General features: G+C 58.0%; 1 protein-coding gene across 1 annotated transcript in view; it reads right to left on the bottom strand.

Annotated features, from left to right (window-relative positions):
- The window catches only part of ITPR3 (inositol 1,4,5-trisphosphate receptor type 3), a 36,913-nt gene extending 33,457 nt beyond the window's left edge, over window positions 1-3,456 (bottom strand). The window contains exon 1 of the mRNA XM_061471920.1: window positions 3,003-3,456. Coding sequence (XP_061327904.1) covers window positions 3,003-3,091 — 89 coding nt within the window. The 5' untranslated portion in view covers window positions 3,092-3,456. The remainder of the gene's footprint in view (window positions 1-3,002) is intronic.
- Between the last annotated feature and the right edge of the window lie 13,339 nt (window positions 3,457-16,795).

Here is a 16,795-nt window from a genome sequence, read left to right as displayed (position 1 = left end):
GCTTTAAATTATCAAGCACAAAGTGGTTCCATGGCCGGGGGCCAGCGCGCTTGGCCTCGTGCGAGGTCAGGGTCCAGCACAGCGATGTGCAGCGGTTGGACACCTCGAGCAGCCCCAGGGATGGGGGCCAGCGGGGCTGACGTGGAACAACGTGAAGCCAGGCTGAGGAAGAGGAGGGAGGGAGCCTTCCCCAGCTGTGCTGGTCCAGCAGTGCTCTGGGAGAAGGGGAGCCCCCAGGAGCACCCTGCTACAACGCAACCATCCCCTGGAGGTGAGGAGGAGGGTGATGAGGAGGAAAGCTCGCCTTTGGGCACGGGGTCAGGTCAGCCTCTCTGCCTGGGGGGCAGGACAGGCGCTGAGCCTCCCATTGGCAGCAGTAAAGTGAATGAACACCGGGCTTTGCCCTGTTGCAGTGACTGGAGGAGGAACCGCTCCTGGCCTCGCTTGTGCTTCTCCTCCCCACAGACGGGTTCGTCCTGACCCGGCAGGGCTGGAGTTACCCTTTGAACAGCCACTGCGTTTCCCTGAGCTGCTCCACCCTGCAAGGGCTCCTACAGCTACCGAAGGGGGTATTCCTCCTTAAACAGCCGTGGCGGCAGGTTTGCCACTGGTCCTTCCCCTCCCTGAGCCCCAGGGATGGCAGGAGCAGGGCAGCACATCCCCAGCACAGGCACCAGCGCTGCGCTGCTTCTCCTCTCTGGCTCTGGCCGTGTGGTGCTGGCTTCTCAGGGACACACGATAAGATGGGGACACTCATGGCAGCGGCATCTCCCAGGGTCGCAGCATCGCCCCATCCATCACGCTGGAGCAGGAACCACATCAAGGTCCCTGAGCTCCTTTCCCTGCTTGCCATGGGTTTGCTCCTCACAGGGCACCCACATCAGTGGCTGTTCCTCCCCATCCCAGACCCAGTCCCGGTCACAAAAGTTCCTTCTCCTCAAGCACAGATCCCTCTGGAGTTACCAGTGACAGTCCCTGAGCAGCACCCACACCCAGGCTCCCTGCAGTGGGTGCCATGTCCTGGGGAAGCTGCTGCTCACACCAGGTACAAAAGGAGGAAAGGGATGGGAGAAAGGCAGAGGGAAAGGGAGAGGGAAAAGGAGAAGGAAACTGCCCAGCTGGGGCACAGTCACAGGGACATCACTGCACCCACACGCTGGGGTACATCCCTTAACGTGACACTGGCGACCAGCACTGGAGACGCTCCACATCATCCCATCTCAACAGAGGATCCCACTGCACACCCCAGCGATCCCACAGCCAAACCCAGTCCCTCTGCAAGGGAGGATGGAGGGAGAGCTTCCACAGGGTGCTCAGCCAGCACCCAGCACCCAGCGTGGGGCTGGCAGGGCCATTTGCCTTGCAAACGAGGCAAATAAGGTCTGGAGCTGCGGCAGGAGGGCCAGGGAGAAGCACTGCCCCTGCGTCACCCAGTTCCTTATCGCAGGAGTGATTTAAGGTGTGGTTGTGGCTCCCAGGTCGAGGGCCACAAGGGAAAACCATTTCAGAGGGCGAGAAGCATCCCGGAGATAGGAGAACCCTGGGAAAGTGGGGCTACCCCATGATGGGGCCTGGGAGAAGAGGCTCTCAGAGCAAGCCCTGCCTTTCAGATCCTTCTAAGTCTAGAGAAGCACCCGGCAAAAGCAATGTGAGCTCCAAAGGGTCTAAACACCTCTTCACTCAGCGCCTGGTGAGCCACTGGGATGTGCTACATGGGCTCATCACCAGTGTCGGGCCCCAGGGAGCCTGCTCCAGCCCCAGGTTCACAGACAGGCTGGAGGGGTGCTCAGCACCGAGCTGCCAAGGGATGGCTCTGGCACCGGGAATGGGCAGCTAATGGACCTCTCACCCATCAGTGAGGGCTGGCACCGACAGGCTGCATCCTGCACATGCAGGACCTTCCACCCAACACCATCTAGAGCTGGAGGAAGGCTCCGGTGAGCATGAACCCAGGGGCTGCATGTGCCCAGCGGTGGCGAAGGTGTAGGCGAAGGTACGTACGTCTCCGGTTATACATAGGCATGTGGGAGCAAGTGCATTCAGCACAGATTATAGAGCCAGGCAGCTCCTGCCCCAGGAATCCCATCCAAGTCAGCATTCCTGGCTGAGCTCAGCCTCTCCTACACGCAGCGTGGGGCAGGCACGCTGGCACAGACACGCGTCCACCTGCCTGGGGCAGTGGGCAAGGTTTGGGTCTCTGCTTGGGGTAAGGAAAAGACTCACCCGTGCCCCAGCAGCCCTGGCAGAGCCCTCAGCACTGCAGGGAAGCGTTCCCAGTGGGAGCAGTGGATGAAGAAGGGCATCACTGAAGGTCTTGGCCTGGCTTTGTCTTTGGCTTAGCCAGAAGAAGGAGGGACAAGGGACAGGTCCCCAAGCTCTGAGCTCATCTCCCCACATCAGAGATGATCCCTTTGCCCAGGCTATGTCCAGGAGGCTGCAAGGAGTCAGCTCAGCCTGGACCTGGCAGTGCCCTGGTCCCTGCAGCCCAAAGCAGCACTTGGTGGCCATGGGTACCTGCGGGTTGAGGACCCTGCGGTGACTCTCACTGGCCACCAGCAGTGTGGGGATGTGAGGGGGGACAGCGAGAGCCATCACTGCCTGGAACACCCAGCCTCCAGCCGCACCGGGCAGCACTGGGAGCACTTAATGCCCAGCAGGGATCCCAGCTGCTGGAGCCGTCCCGTTCAGCCACACACACACAACCCCTTCCTAACCCCACAAACCCCTCCTGCTGCTTAAACCCGTTTCATCTCCCCCAGCCCCTAATGGGGGGAGAGGGTGTCCCGCAGGGTCCCTCCAGGGCCACCTCCTGCCCCTGGCAGCGACTGGATCCCAGGAGAGCCTGGAGGGACACGGCTTCTCTTGTGCCCGCTCTCGCTGCAGCTCCCAGAGCCCCCCTTTTCCCTTCGGTCCCAGGCTCAAGCACCACCTTGTTCCACCTCGTCCCATCCCACCCTGGGACCCAGCTCGCTGCGGGGCAGCGGCGGGAGCGCCCCACTCACCCCAGGGTGCTGATGAAGCCATTGACGGAGCCCTCGGCGTACAGGGAGACGATGTCCCCGATGTGCAGGAAACTTGACATCTCATTCATGGTTGCCCTCGCCCCGGCGCGGCGCCGCTTCTTCCCCGAGTCACCTTCCCGAGCCGATATCCAGCATGGGGCGAGCAGAGGGGTCCCTGCTCGGGGCGGGGAGGGGGGGTAAACCCCAGCCCGGCTCCCTGCCAGCCGCAACGGGCGCGGGGCGGCAGCCGGAGCCCCCGAACAACTTCTACATGTGCGGGAGAGGAGGAGGAAGAGGAGGAGGAGGATGAAGGAGGAGGGAGGGGGTGAGGCTCAGCTCCAGGGCTGCGGGAGGTCTGTCCGGCTGCCTCCGTCCGTGCTCCGCGTTCTACCTGCAGCCAATGGAGAGCGATCAGGAAGTCCTGCTCGAAAAAGCATGCAAATGTTTTTGGCCTGGGAGGAGAAGCGGAGCCGCGGGGGGGGGGAACCCAAAATGAGGCCCCACCCTCCCCTCCCCGCCTCCCGCCTCGGGCGAGCGTGCGGGGCGAGGGGCACCGGGGATGGGGACGCGGCTCCCGGCCCTGCGGCTTCTCCCCCTCCTCGGCCGGGGCTCGCAAAGGCGCCTTTGAGGGGTTCTGGGGTGCTCCGACGGCGTCCAACGGGAGCAGCACCGGATGCGGTTGGGGTGCCCCAGCTCCCCCCCCCTCCCGGCCCCTTCCCCCGCGTGGCCGCGGCTCCTGCAGCCACCCCTGTCCCACACAGCCCCGCTCCTCTCCTGCTCTCCCCCTTTGCTGCATCCCCCTCCTCACTCGGCGCCGGGAGCCGCAGCTCCCTGTCCCCATCCCTGCACCCCAAGAGCTGCCCTTGGGCCGGTGCTTCCCCAGCCCGGGGATCCCGGAGCAGGGAAAGCCCAGTGAGGACCGGGCGGCTCCCGCTGGGTTTTTCTGCCCCAGGCAAGTGCTTGTGGCTTCCTGAAGCCCAGCGGCCTCCTGCCAACCTGCCGCTCCCACACGGCTCTGCTCCATTCCTGCTTTGCCTCTTGCCACCTCCATCCCGTGCTCGCACCGCTGCCCAGACACTCGCCCTGCTCGGTGCTGGAGCTCTCCCCCTGCACCCTTCATCCAGGGTGATACTGAGCTGCTGTCCCCAGCCCTGTCCACCTCGACGATGCCATAGAGTTCATCCAACACCACTGGGACCACGAGAAGCAAGGAGACCCCCAGCCCTTCCCAGAGCCCACCTGGTCCCAGCAGCCCAATAAGGAGCCTATTCACAATCAACCCAACACCACCGGGCCAGGTGAGCAGTCCCAGGTGCCCAAAGGAGGCCACGGAGCTGCTGCAAGGGCTGGAGCAGCTCTGCTCTGGAGCCAGGCTGAGAGAGCTGGGCTGGGGCAGCCTGGAGAAGAGAAGGCTCCTGAAGGGGAGACCTGAGAGCAGCTCCAGTGCCTGAAGGGGCTGCAGGAAACCTGGAGAGGGGCTTGGGACAAGGGATGTAGGGACAGGCCAAGGGGAATGGCTTGAACCTGCCCGAGGGGAGACTGAGATGAGCTCTTAGGCAGAAGCTCTTCCCTGGGAGGGTGCTGAGGTGCTGGCACAGGGTGCCCAGAGAAGCTGTGGCTGCCCCATCCCTGGCAGTGTTCAAGGCCAGGTTGGACACAGGGGCTTGGAGCAAGCTGCTCCAGTGGAAGGGGTCCCTGCCCGTGGCAGGGGTTGGAGCTGGAGGAGCTTTAAGGTCCCTTCCAACCCAAACCATTCCATGATGCTATGAATATAACAGTGGTGGCAAAGCACCACGTCCTCAGAGCATCTTCTGGACAGCACAAGCGCCCTAGTTCCTCGCTTTAATTAAAACTCGCCTGCTGTAAAAACATCGGAAGGGATAAAAAAAAAACCATGATGCTTTTCTCATTTATTTCCCTCCTGTCCTCTTTTCTGGCAAACAAACACGCAGGTTTCAGGGATACAAACCTTGCCCTAAATAGGGATTTTTTTTTTTCCACTAGGAAACGGACAGGTCCCCTGGCAGAACAACGGGAAAAAAATTAGTGCAATTCCTCCGGGGGGAGATGCGAATTGAGGTCCATCAGGATTAGCTGCGTTTTCAGCACAGGCCAAATTTAGAAGCCTTTATCTCAGGGCAACAGAGGGGGAAAAGAGAAGATCATAAGGAAAGAAAAAGCCCTCGTGCTGTTAAAAGCAAGTGAAGGTTTCACAACAGGAGCTCAAAGAGAGCCCCTGAGGAATCAGGGACCCACCTTGGTGCACGGATCAGCTGCTCTGATCACAGGCACAAGGGGTGTCTCAGACAAGGAGACACCACCTCTGCCAGCCCACCCCAAACCGGGCTCCCCACGCACCCATCTTGTCCCTTGTGCTTGCAGCGCACTGGGCACTAACAGTTATGTGGAAGCACAACGAAACCCCCCATGGCACCAAACAAACTCCCATGGCATTAAACTGGCCCATGGGTTCTCAGCCAGCATGGAGAACCCTCCTCAAGTCTCCTTCTGACTCCAGGGCAGGAGAGCGATGGACACCACATCCAGCCCATGACCCAGGAGGCCCCAAAATGTTTTAGGGGATGCTGCATCTCCAAATCCTCTCTGGATGGGGCCGGGTGGATGAAACCCTCCTCATCCTCCAGCTCCCTGGCCAAGTGACAGGAGATGACAGCTCTGCCCCTGCAGTGGGCACAAGTAGGGCCCCCAGCATCTGCCACCTAAGGTTTGCCCACACACAGGCAGCAGCACAGGCAGGTGGCTTCTAGGAGAAGAAAGTGCATTTCACTTGTGGTTCCAGTTGCTCTCAGCTACCCCCAACATAGCTGTGACCACGCTGAGCCATCACACTGCCCACCCTGCATGTCCCTCACCTGCACCGGCTCTCTGGGCTGCTCTCAACCCCTTGTGTTCATGAACCCAGACCCCAGAACGCTGTGGGGAGCGCAAACAGCCCACAGCCCTCAGCGCAGGAGCAGCCCTGGCCATAAGGATGCTCCTGGGCACAAGCAGCAGGGCAGCCACCTCGCTGTGCCAGCGCTTGCTCCTCAGGCCTCGGGGAGACAGAGGAGTTAAAAATAAGAGTGTTTCCTTCCTTACCCCCTACTTTAACCCACGTGACAAATAAAAACTGGGAGTTTCTGCCTCCTGGAGAGGAAGTGGCTGTGGAGAGGCAGCGGTGAGTCAGTCCAGCAGCAGTCATCCCCATCCCCAAGGCACAGCCTCCATCTCTGGCAGGATCGGAGCCACGTTCCTTTCACATGCTGAAATTGCTCCTTTGCAGGCAACTGCTCAAAGGGCAGGGCCTCCTCCCTTCCCCAGGCCCCCAGCCTTGTCCACAGGATGCTCCTTTGGCAAAAGCTCCCTTCTACCTGCAAGCCTTTCCAGCGATGGCTCTCGGCAGCGAGCACTCCCCGATGTGGGATGGTGTTGGCTTCCCAGCCATGCCAAAACCCTTGGACTGGGATTGTAGTCCCCCAGGGCTAGACAGGAGCCCAGTTGGAGCTTAAGTTTGTCCAGATGCTATGGGAGTGAATACATTGCTGATGGAGAGGATGGCAAGCAGGGCTGCTGGTTGGAGAGGGGCTAGTGGTACCCAAACAGAATCCCAGCATCCTACCAGATCCACATCTGGCTTTTGCATGGGTCTCTTCTCAGGCATCCCAAATCATGGCTGGGAAATCAAGGGTGAAGCCAGTTGGAAGAAGAGAGTGAAAAGTAACTGTAGCCTCCTTTGTTCGAGGGGGAGGAAGGGAGACACTCGGTCCCTTGTGCGCCAGCAGAGCGGGGAGCAGCGAGGCTCTGCTGACTCGTGTGCATAAGAGGGGGATTCTTTGACCAGGAGGCGAGTTTGCCCCTTGTCTTGCTGGCTCCGGGTGCACCCTGACCCCGCTGCTCCCTGCGATGCAGCACAAAGGCTGCCTGGGCTCTGTATGGTGCCTTTCACACTGCTGCACCTCCTCCCTGCCCAGTCACCCACAGAGAACAGCAGAGTTGAGCCAGGACCAACCCCAAGCTACAGCTATCAAAAAAGGGGTTGTTTCAATCTTGTTTCTGGGCAAGGATTTCAGAGCCCACAGTAACACAACTGGAAAATGCTCCATTGGCGCAGAAGATGCTGTGTGCATCCGCAGGGATGAGGGTTAGACCCCAAATCTACTTCGCTTGAGCTGCAAACCGTTTGCAGGGCAGCCCGTGCCAGAGCAGGGCTGAAACCCCCTCGGGCATCTTCATTAACGGGTGCAGACAGGGCCAGTTCCCCCCTGCCCGTCCCATCTGTGCCTCTGCTCGCTCCTGGCTGTCTCTGACTGTGGCTGTGGCCTCACGGGAGCAGCCGCTCCCCCAAAATAGGTCTCAGACTGGATGACTTTGGCCCACATCCTCAAAGGTATTGAGGCTCTGGGTTACCTCGGAGAAGCTGAGCCTTCATCCCTGCCCGGGTGGCAGGAGGTGGCCTGGGAAGGAGAAGATGCTGGTGCTCCCATGGTCCTGCTCAGGCTGACCCTCACTGTGTGCAGGAGGATGCTCACACGCTGGTCTCACCCTGGCGAGACAGAGCAGAAGATGCCATAGGGAACTAGGGCAACATGGAGCAATTCCTCCATCCCCACATTTGCTCTTTGCCTGCCCTCCTGTCCACACATCCAAGCCTGCATCCTGCCCCAATGAGCGGTGGAAGCTGAGGGGAAGGACCCCCTGCTCCCACCCGTACTCCTTCCCTGAGAAGGGTTAAGCATCACTCGCCTTGAAGACACTTTGTACTTGGGTTTAAAAATACAGCAACGCCCCAGCGGCTCAGCTCTGTGCAAGTTGCAGGTATATTTCCACACTTGAGCCAATAACCTTCCCCGAGGGAAATTTAGGCTTTTTATGATTAAAAGGGGAAAAAATAATAGTGGGGACTTAAATATAGTACAGAACAAGAGAACAATTAGCAGTTGCTGTGAGCGACAGCAGGCCAAGCTTGGGACAAACGCGAGGGTTGTCTGGAGAGCAGCAGGGCTGGGGACACGGGGATCAGCCCTTGGGAAGGGGCAGTGAGCCCTTGGCTAATGGCCCTGGGGGGCCCAGAGCAGGCAAGCAGCCAGCCAGGGCTGGGCACACCTCTTGGGCAGGATGGTGCTCTCTGCCTTCCCGTTACCAAGAGCAAATGGCAGCGTTTGCACAGGCTTGTAGTTTCCCTAATAAGCAAACACAAGGTGGTGTGGGGTGGAGCAGGAGCCCGGCTCTCAGCTAAGGCCTCACCATGGGCCAGGAAGAGCCCCATTCCCCATCCCCATCCCCTCTGGTGCGCTGCCCAAATCTCTGCATTGCACAACTTGGCCTCTGCCCCATGCGTCGCGCTCAGTGCCCGTATGCAGCCATCACGCAACCTCCTCCACACTTACACCACCCTTGCACTCCACATCAGCTGCTCTCTTGCCTGCTACAGTCATGCCCATGTGAGAGCATCACCGGCAGCTTTGCTGGCTCATCTCCGAGGGCACAAACTCACTCACAGCCTGGGCAAAGCCTCCTGTTACATCCCCAAACCCTCCTCGGTCCCATACATCAGCACAGGGCTCAGACCAGGCTGCCTCACACGGTCCCTATCAATGGGTAGATGTCAGGAGCAGCTCCAGAGCAGCCCTGAGCACTGCTGGAATCAGATCAGACCAGCGTGTCTCAGCCCCTGAGGAAATCCAGAGGGATCTGCAGCTGGCTCCAGCATAGAGGAGCCAGCAGCACAGCCTCTGCTTTCAGCAGCTCTCTTGGAGCAGGATTACCACTCCAAGTAGCATTTCCTCTGCCTTCAAGAGGACCACGCGGGCCCTTTTGCCTGGCTTGTGGTCAGCACGCAGCAATGAATGAACATCTTATCGGAGAGCAGAGGGGAAACGCTCTCCAGCTCCAGCCCAGGATGGGCTCAGTGCCCACCGCTGCGCGCTGCCGGGATGCAGGATGGGCTCCAGCTCCATCCACTGCCTCCGAGCTGGGGACAGGGATGCTCCACGCTGGGCAGGATTAAAGCAAGGTGCATTCTTGCACCCAGACCAGCTCCTTGTGTGGCGGGTCTGGTCTGAGGGGAACAGGGACACATGGGAATGTCACAGGGAGAAGGGACAGAGCACAGAGGACCTGGCCTTCGTTTCTCTCTCTAAAGTTTCACATAAAATGGCTGATCTGAGGTTCTTTGCCTCCTCCCTGGCTTTTTGAGACAAGTTAGTGCCAATCAGCCTAATTACAGCCTGCGCTGAGATAACCACATGCTTTCCTGCTGAATGACAGGCTGGGTCACCGCATGGCTCAGGGCCAGCACCAGCTGCCACCCTGTCTGGGCCAGGCCACCGCCTCCATCAGCATCATGGGGTCACATCCCAAGGGATGGGGGGCACAAGCAGATGCCTGCGCTCAGCCTATGGGCTCCCTCAATGCAACAATGAAAGGAAACACACTGGGAGCATGGCCGCAGTGCAGGATGCTCCAGAGCCTCTGTGCATGCAGCATGGCAAGGACTGGATCTGCAAAGGGGGCTCCCCAAGCTGCTGGTGGGCTGCCAGCACCCTGACACAGGGGGAACACGGGGACACACAAGCGAGGCCCCACACAGGGCTTGGTGTGGGGATCCCACTGTGCAGGGAGCAGAGCTCTGCCCAGGGCTGTGCACCCCCAGGGCTAAACCCATCCCAGAAGGATGGCACAGGACGCCCTGCCAGGGCTGGGCACACGGGGGCACCCCACATGCAGCCGGCACACAAGGTACCAGGCTGCAGAACACGTCTTTGCTCTCATCCCAAGGATGTTTTGCTGCCTCTCCCTCTGCTCTCAGACAAGCCCTGCACTGGATGGGGGAGCAGCTTCCCAGGGTCACATCCCTCTTGCATATGCCCTAATACAGCAAATCCCAAATGGACCAGCTGCCTACCAAAGACCCCACACACACACTGTGAGCACTCACCCCAGAGCTGCACCAGCCCAGGCTGTCAAGGAAATTCCCCCCAGCCCCATAGGAAACATCACACCCAGCTCCCTCCCCTTTAAATGCTCCCCACCCATCACTGCAATTAAAGGGCTGGGGTGGGCTCACCTCCTCACACCCACACTTGGATGCTGCTGGGCCAAAGAATTGGGCTCTTGGCTTAAAATTTGCTCATCAAAGAGAGAAAGGGTGTGCTGTAATGGTGCCTCATTGGGCACGGTCCCACTCTCATGGAGATGGATGTCCCAGGTGAGCGGCATCCTCGCTCCCAAACCCCTCTCATCATGCTGGCGGGTGAATACAAACCCTGGCAGCAATCGGCTTTGCAGTGGACAAACCCTCACAGCTGGTCCAAAAGCTGGGGAGGAAACAGCCCCGTAATACCCAGCCTGAGGTCTGATCTCGAGGGACTGGGCACATCCAGTGCTGAGGATAACGCCTGCGGGTGTGAGCAGGGGCAGGGGAGTCAGCGGCTCTGCCTGCGGCCCTGGTCCAGCCCTTACAGCAGGATGTGTGCAGGCAGAGCGCCGGACGATCCGGACATCCTCGAGCATCCCAGGGATCCACATGCACCTCCTTGGGATGAGTCATGCTGCTGTGCCAGGGCGGTTCTGAGGCAGCTTCCACCAGCACAGAGGAATGCATTCAACAAAGACCCAAAATCCCTGTTTGTTGTTGAGGGAAGAGTTAGTCATGCCTGTGCTCCACGCTGCTGAGTCACCCAGCAGCCAGCGGCCCTGGGATAAGGGACTGGAGAGGGTGGGAGCCACTGTTTACTGCCTTTACCTCCGAATCAATCAGGAGGTTGTGACAATGCCATAAACCAAGGCAGCGGCAGGCTGAGAGCGATGAGGAGCAGTTGGGCAGAGTGGAGGAGTTAAAGAGAAAGGGAGCCATAGCAGAGGTTTATTTGCAGGAGCAGAGCTGGCTTTTAAAATTATAGGTAATGTTATATTGCTTTTTTTATACCACCAGCAGACCCCAGAGCTCTTGTATGTGCTGCGGCAGACACAGCTCCTGCCTGCCTGATTCAGAGCAGCAGCTGGGCTGTGATTGCTGAAGGCATCAGCAAAGGCAGCTGGAACAGGGCAGTGATGGCTCGGAACCCATTCGGGCTGTCCCAGAGCAGTGCTGGTTCAGTGCAGCTGATGAACAGCAGGCACAGGGGCAGGACACAGTGCATAGAATCATGGCATACTTTGGTTGGAAGGGAGCTTAAAGCTCCTCCAGCTCCAACCCCTGCCACGGGCAGGGACACCTTCCATAGAGCAGCTTGCTCCAAGCCCCTGTGTCCAACCTGGCCTTGAGCACTGCCAGGGATGGGGCAGCCACAGCTTCTCTGGGCACCCTGTGCCAGCGCCTCAGCACCCTCACAGGGAAGAGCTTCTGCCTAAGAGCTCATCTCAGTCTCCCCTCTGGAGTTTAAAGCCATTCCCCCTTGCCCTATCACTACAATCACTTCACTGGACTTCTGAACTCGAACACAAAGCGTGTTCGTGCTGGTAAAGTGAAGTTTTCTTTATCGTGGACGCCAGCTTAACATCTAGCATTTAACTTCAACACCAAAGGCTCAAGTCTCCAGTGACTAATGTTTCCTTTGATCAGAATCATGGCCCTGGTGAGCAAAATGCCCCAATGCTGCTGGGAGGGCAGTGTGAGCAGCAGCAGCCCGGCCCCGTGCAGGACACACTGGAAATGATGCGTTGGATCTCTCCATGAGGTCAGGCCTTTGCGTGCTGCTCCTCATCCCAGGGATATCCTGGGTCCCTGCTGCTTTCCCCATTGCATGAGACCAAAGAATCCCTCTGGGAGTGATATGGGTGCAAGTAGAAAACAGGTGTAGCTGTAACCTCTATCTGCAAAGGGGTTCGAATCCTTCCTGAATGTAAGGCAGGAATTACATCTCCTGGCAAAAGCAGCCCTTGCTGCTGTTGTGGATGAGGCAGGAGAGCTCCCTGTGCCCTGGGGCAGGGCTGCAAGCGCCTTTGTTGGTTACATGACAAAGTCCTTCTCAGCCAGAGCAACACCATCAACAGAGAGGAGTGACTTCCGAGGCCCCTCTGAATTCCAGGGAAAAGCCTGTGCTCGGGGAAGTGCCCTGTGTTAGGGCATGGGTTTGGGTTTTCAAGCTACCAGGCTACATCCTTAGGGTTTCAGATGTGGGGCACAGGTTGCTGAGCTGCGCAGTGATTTTGGAGCACAAATAATGGGGCTTGAAGCTGGAGGCGACCTCCTAGAACCTCCCAGCCACCATCGGGATACAAATGGGTCATCATAAAAAATACATCGGTGTGAGTCCACAGAAGCCAGAATCCCTTTCGCAGGCTGGGGATCCGGATGAATATTTCATTTCAAATATTCAACTACATTGGCTCCTCTCATCGTAAGATCCAAGTGTGTCACATTTGTAATGCGACTTTACGGCAGCTTTGTGAGACGGGGGAATCTCAGGCTGGAAATGATTTCAGGCACCGGCTATCTATTTTACTGTGTGCTGGTGCAGCATCTTGCACAAAGGAGCCTGTGACTGGGGCTTCATGGTGCTGCTGAAGATGCAGAATAAGCAGAATAAGACCATGCAGCTCAGGATGAGGTTGTGGCGAAGCACAGGATGATGCAGTCCCAGCAGCCGATCCATCCAAGAGCCACAGCAGTTGGAGCGCTCATGTCTGTGCTGGATCCTCATCTTCCATCAGCACAAGGGAGGACAATAGGTTTGCAGAGGCTTTTCCACCTCCCACGGTTCGGGAGCAGCCTCGCTGGCTCTAGCACCTCACCACTGTTTGTAAGCCACCTCCTTAGAACACACGGGGCAGGATGTGGGTGCATCACGTGGACCTGCAGCTCCTTGTCAAGGCAATGTGCCCTCAAAAGGTAGAGCAGAATAACTCACCAAAGAGCTCATTTCCAGCTGCCTGCCCTGAGCATCGCCAAGGACAGCTCAGTGTGGGTGTCCCCACCTCCCTCCGGTGCAGCAGGAACAGCACAGGGACAAGGACCAGGGATGCTCGGATGCTGTGGAAATGACTTGCTGCCTCTGCCAGACCCGATTTAGCCCGCACCAGCTGCTTCCCAGAGGTGCACATAACCCTGAAATGAGCTGCTATAAAATGACTCAGCCAAGGCAAACCCTTCCTCCTAACACCTCGTGCTGGTGTTTGACATATGACCCGGCAGAGGGAGATTGCTAACAATACCCACATTTTATATAGCACTTTGGGAAATCTCAGATGGCTTTTCACAGAAGTCTATTTGGAGCTCAAGGCCTCTGAGGATGTGTCAAGGACAGAGTTTTGGTACCCAGGGTTTATTGCCAGGAGGGATCTGCTAAACCACTCTAGCAAGAAAGTACTGATGGCTCTGGTTAATTTGCCATTGTTAGGATCCAGAGTAAACACCCCAGAGAAGATCAGGGAGCTCATCTCTCTCAGCCAGGGTTTCAGGTTAACCAGCACAGTTTAGATGCTAAAGCCCATTTTGTGATGCACCCCAGAGGCCGGCAGGAGCACAAGGTGGCTGTGGGAGCATCCCATGAAGAGCCAGGCCAGGAGCCCTGTCTGCTGATGGGATCATCAGCCTCTGACAGCTAAGGCGAGTGCTCGACCTTTGGGAAGTCCCAAGAGGGACCCAACAAGGCCCCGTGCACTGGGCACCACTCAGGAACAGCCCCGAGCGGTGCAGAGGAGCTCCTTGGGGGGAGCTGGTGCAAGCACTGCAGGCTTTGTGCCGGGCAGGTCACTGGGTGTGCGCTTCCTGGCATACAATTCCCAGATTAGCAGGAGCCCGGCTGCCAGCAGCTCCTCCGTGAATGAGCTGAGGTCAGTGGGTCCCAGTGCTCGGTGAGGATGGGGCATCTCCTGCCCTGCACCCAAGGGGAAGGGCAGGGACAGGACCCCCAGCCCCTCTCCTGCCTCTCTAAGACATTGTTTGTTCCCAAAGGGATGGAGTTAACCACCAGCCAAACCCATCTCACTGCTCCTTTCGCAGTGGGTGGGGAACAGAGGCTGAGACCTGGCTCTTCTTAGCCTAAAATGATGAATAAAAACCTTAAAAGCCACAGAGCGGAGAACATGAAAAAGCTGGAGGGTAAAAGAAGGGTTGGGAAAGGAGAAAAAGTAATTCAGCACTGAGCTCTTTAATGAGGGAAAGTGAATAATCAGAGGGCAAACTGAGAACAGTTTAGTCACGCCAAGGGCTTATTCTAAATACATAAATAAGTGAATTTCAAACCAAAGCCAGGCCGTGCCAGCCAGGGGGTGAGACTCACCGAGGACCAGGAAAGGAGAAAGCAACCAGGGAAACAGGGTATGTTCATTGAAGAGAAACACAGGGGAAGGAAGAGGAAAAAGCTGGAGCTGAGGAGCTCCCTGGGACAAGCCTAAGCCCAGCCAGCACCAGGATGGAGAGCAAAGAAGCAGCAGCGCTGATCTCTCCTTCAGGAGGGCTTCTGAATTGGCATCTGAATGATGCTTATGAATTGGCATCTGAATGATGCTTATGAATTGGCATCTGTTTGCAGACATCCCCCTCAGAGGCTGAAAGGAGCCACTGTGCTGCTCTCGGGACCAACCCCATGCCCTGAGCCTCGTGGCAGATGGGTTCACCCAGAGCAGCCTCCCCACTGAACCCTGGTGCTTTGCTCAGTGTCCCTGCACGCACCCAGCAGTGTGAGAGCCCTGCTCAAGCAAACAGGACGGTGAATTCCTGGCGTGAGACAAAGAACCTGCCTCCACACTCCCTTTTCCAATGCTGTTTGGGAGCTTCCCACCCCCCCCTGCTGCAGCTACTGGAGACAAGACAAGGAGGAAGGAGATGGGATGCTGTGGAGGGACCCCAGGCACATGCTCCTGGTGGGCAGCGAGGGTGAGCAGCCCCATCCCCACCGCCCAGACGTGCTCTTCCTGTGCATGGAGTGAAGGAAGTGGCTTTTTCCGCTCCCGTGCCTGTCCCTGCCTTCGGGAGCAGCGCGCTGGTGCTCAGCTGCCCTCGTCCAGCACCGCAGCAGTGATAACCAGCACGGATTCGCCTCCGCAGGGCCCGGCTCGGAAACTGCTCGTTTCCTCTGCACTGCCTGGTGCTGCCAGAGCCCTCGTCAGCCACGATTTGAGAGGCATTGACAAGTACAGCGCTGACCCATGAGGTGGCTTGGAGGGGAGCAGCCCTTTGCAGGAAAGGGGAAACTGAGGCAGGGAGCGCAGAGCCAGTCACCTCAAAGGGGAGACTTAAAACCAAGCCCATTTAATAACTAACCTCAACTGAAACGTGCTGGCTTTTATCCTGCAGAAGCCACCAGCTTTTCTATAGCAATTTATGGACCTGTCATGGGGCAATTTTAAGTGTATGGGCCCACGTGCCTTCCCTGTGGCCCCACAACGGCTTGGTGGAGGCAGGAATACAGCTGTGGCCACAGTGAACCATGGCGGCACATGACGCCACGAGTGATGCCCCATGTCAGTGTTCCAATAGCATTTTCCCCTTCTATACTGACCTCAGCCTTTTCCAGGGGTTCCTGTTCCACTTGCTCACAGCTTCTCCCAGAGCATTCAATGGTCTCGCCTGCTCTGTCTTCAGAAAACCTCAGAGAAAGAAATACATCAGAGAGACCTCCTGAGTCCTACAGCAAACTGGAATAACACCCTCAACGTGTCCTCACAGCCAGGAACTGGCCCCAAATGCTGACTGCTTGGCCGCATCACCACAGGGCCTTACAAGCAGGCTGTCCCAAGCTTGCTGGGGACAAGGGTGTAAAGCAGGAAGGTCTGGGAGTCCCTGCCCTCCTCTGGAAGCCCACAATGACATCAGCCCCCCGTAGAGATTTATCAGCCCTGTGATGGACACACACAGACACGCATACACCCCGCCTCCATATTCATACAGCTGGTTATCTGAAGGTGTGTTTGTAAGTTTTGTCCTGAATAGATCGTAACAACAGCTCTTCCAGTGCCTGGAAAACACAAGCTGGCTTACACCGGCTTCTCTGGCCACAGCAAACAGACGCTTCAACATCTAACATGCTCCAATAGCTGCTATAGGAACAAGGCCTGGATTTCTTGGGGTCTGGGGTTATTTTTAGTTAATTTGATAAATCTGGTGCGTGCAAGAAGCGCTTTGCCTGAAGCCTCTTATTCTCTGCTCATCCAGAGCCCAGAGAGAGCACAGCCAGGATAAACAGCATGAAGACCCTGTGGTCTTGGCACGGCAGCTGAGCCCTGTAGGGAGCTGGGACACCCGGCTCCAACCTCATCCCTGGCTGCTTGGCACTGCCACCACCTTTATCCAACCGGGAAAGGGGCCTCGCCTGCAGAGAGGAACCAGGAGGAGACCCTGTGGATAACATCCGGTGAACAGCAGCGGGTTTGCTGCTCCTTTCCCAGCTGCGATTGCTTTCCACACCCCAGCATCCCTGGAGGGCCACCACCGCGGCTGAGCTGGGTGCCGCGGAGCTGGACCGGCTCCCTCCTACCGGGGAGCAGCCTCACTCTTGAGTCGCATCCTCCGGACAGGGCCGGCCCGGCGCCGTTGGAGGTCGGACAGTGCCACCTGGTGCTCCGAGGAGCCGCCGCTCCGCCAAGGGCGGAGGGATGCGGCGGAGCTCCCCGCTCAGCTCCCGAGCAGCGCCGCACCGGGGGCAGGACGCGAGGAGCGGGGGTATCACCGGTGGCTCTGTGCTTCACCACGCGTCCCGGGGCATGAGGCTGCAGCAGGGAAAGAGAACAAGGTTGTGTCAGTGCTGGCAAAATGTCTCTGTACAGCAGCTTCGCGCTGATGCGATGCTAACTCCAGCAGCCGATCTTGACAAACCCTCTCCCTCTTCTTCCCCCCTGCCCCTGCCATG

This window comes from Pezoporus flaviventris, unplaced genomic scaffold (assembly GCF_033815535.1).
Source record: "Pezoporus flaviventris isolate CSIRO_AGI_PZ_B2104156 unplaced genomic scaffold, CSIRO_AGI_Pfla_v1 ptg000069l, whole genome shotgun sequence".
In the NCBI taxonomy this organism is placed as follows: Eukaryota; Metazoa; Chordata; class Aves; order Psittaciformes; family Psittacidae; genus Pezoporus; species Pezoporus flaviventris.
The sequence above is the reverse complement of the archived record's forward strand: the minus strand, read 5'-3'. Positions and strand labels throughout refer to the sequence as shown.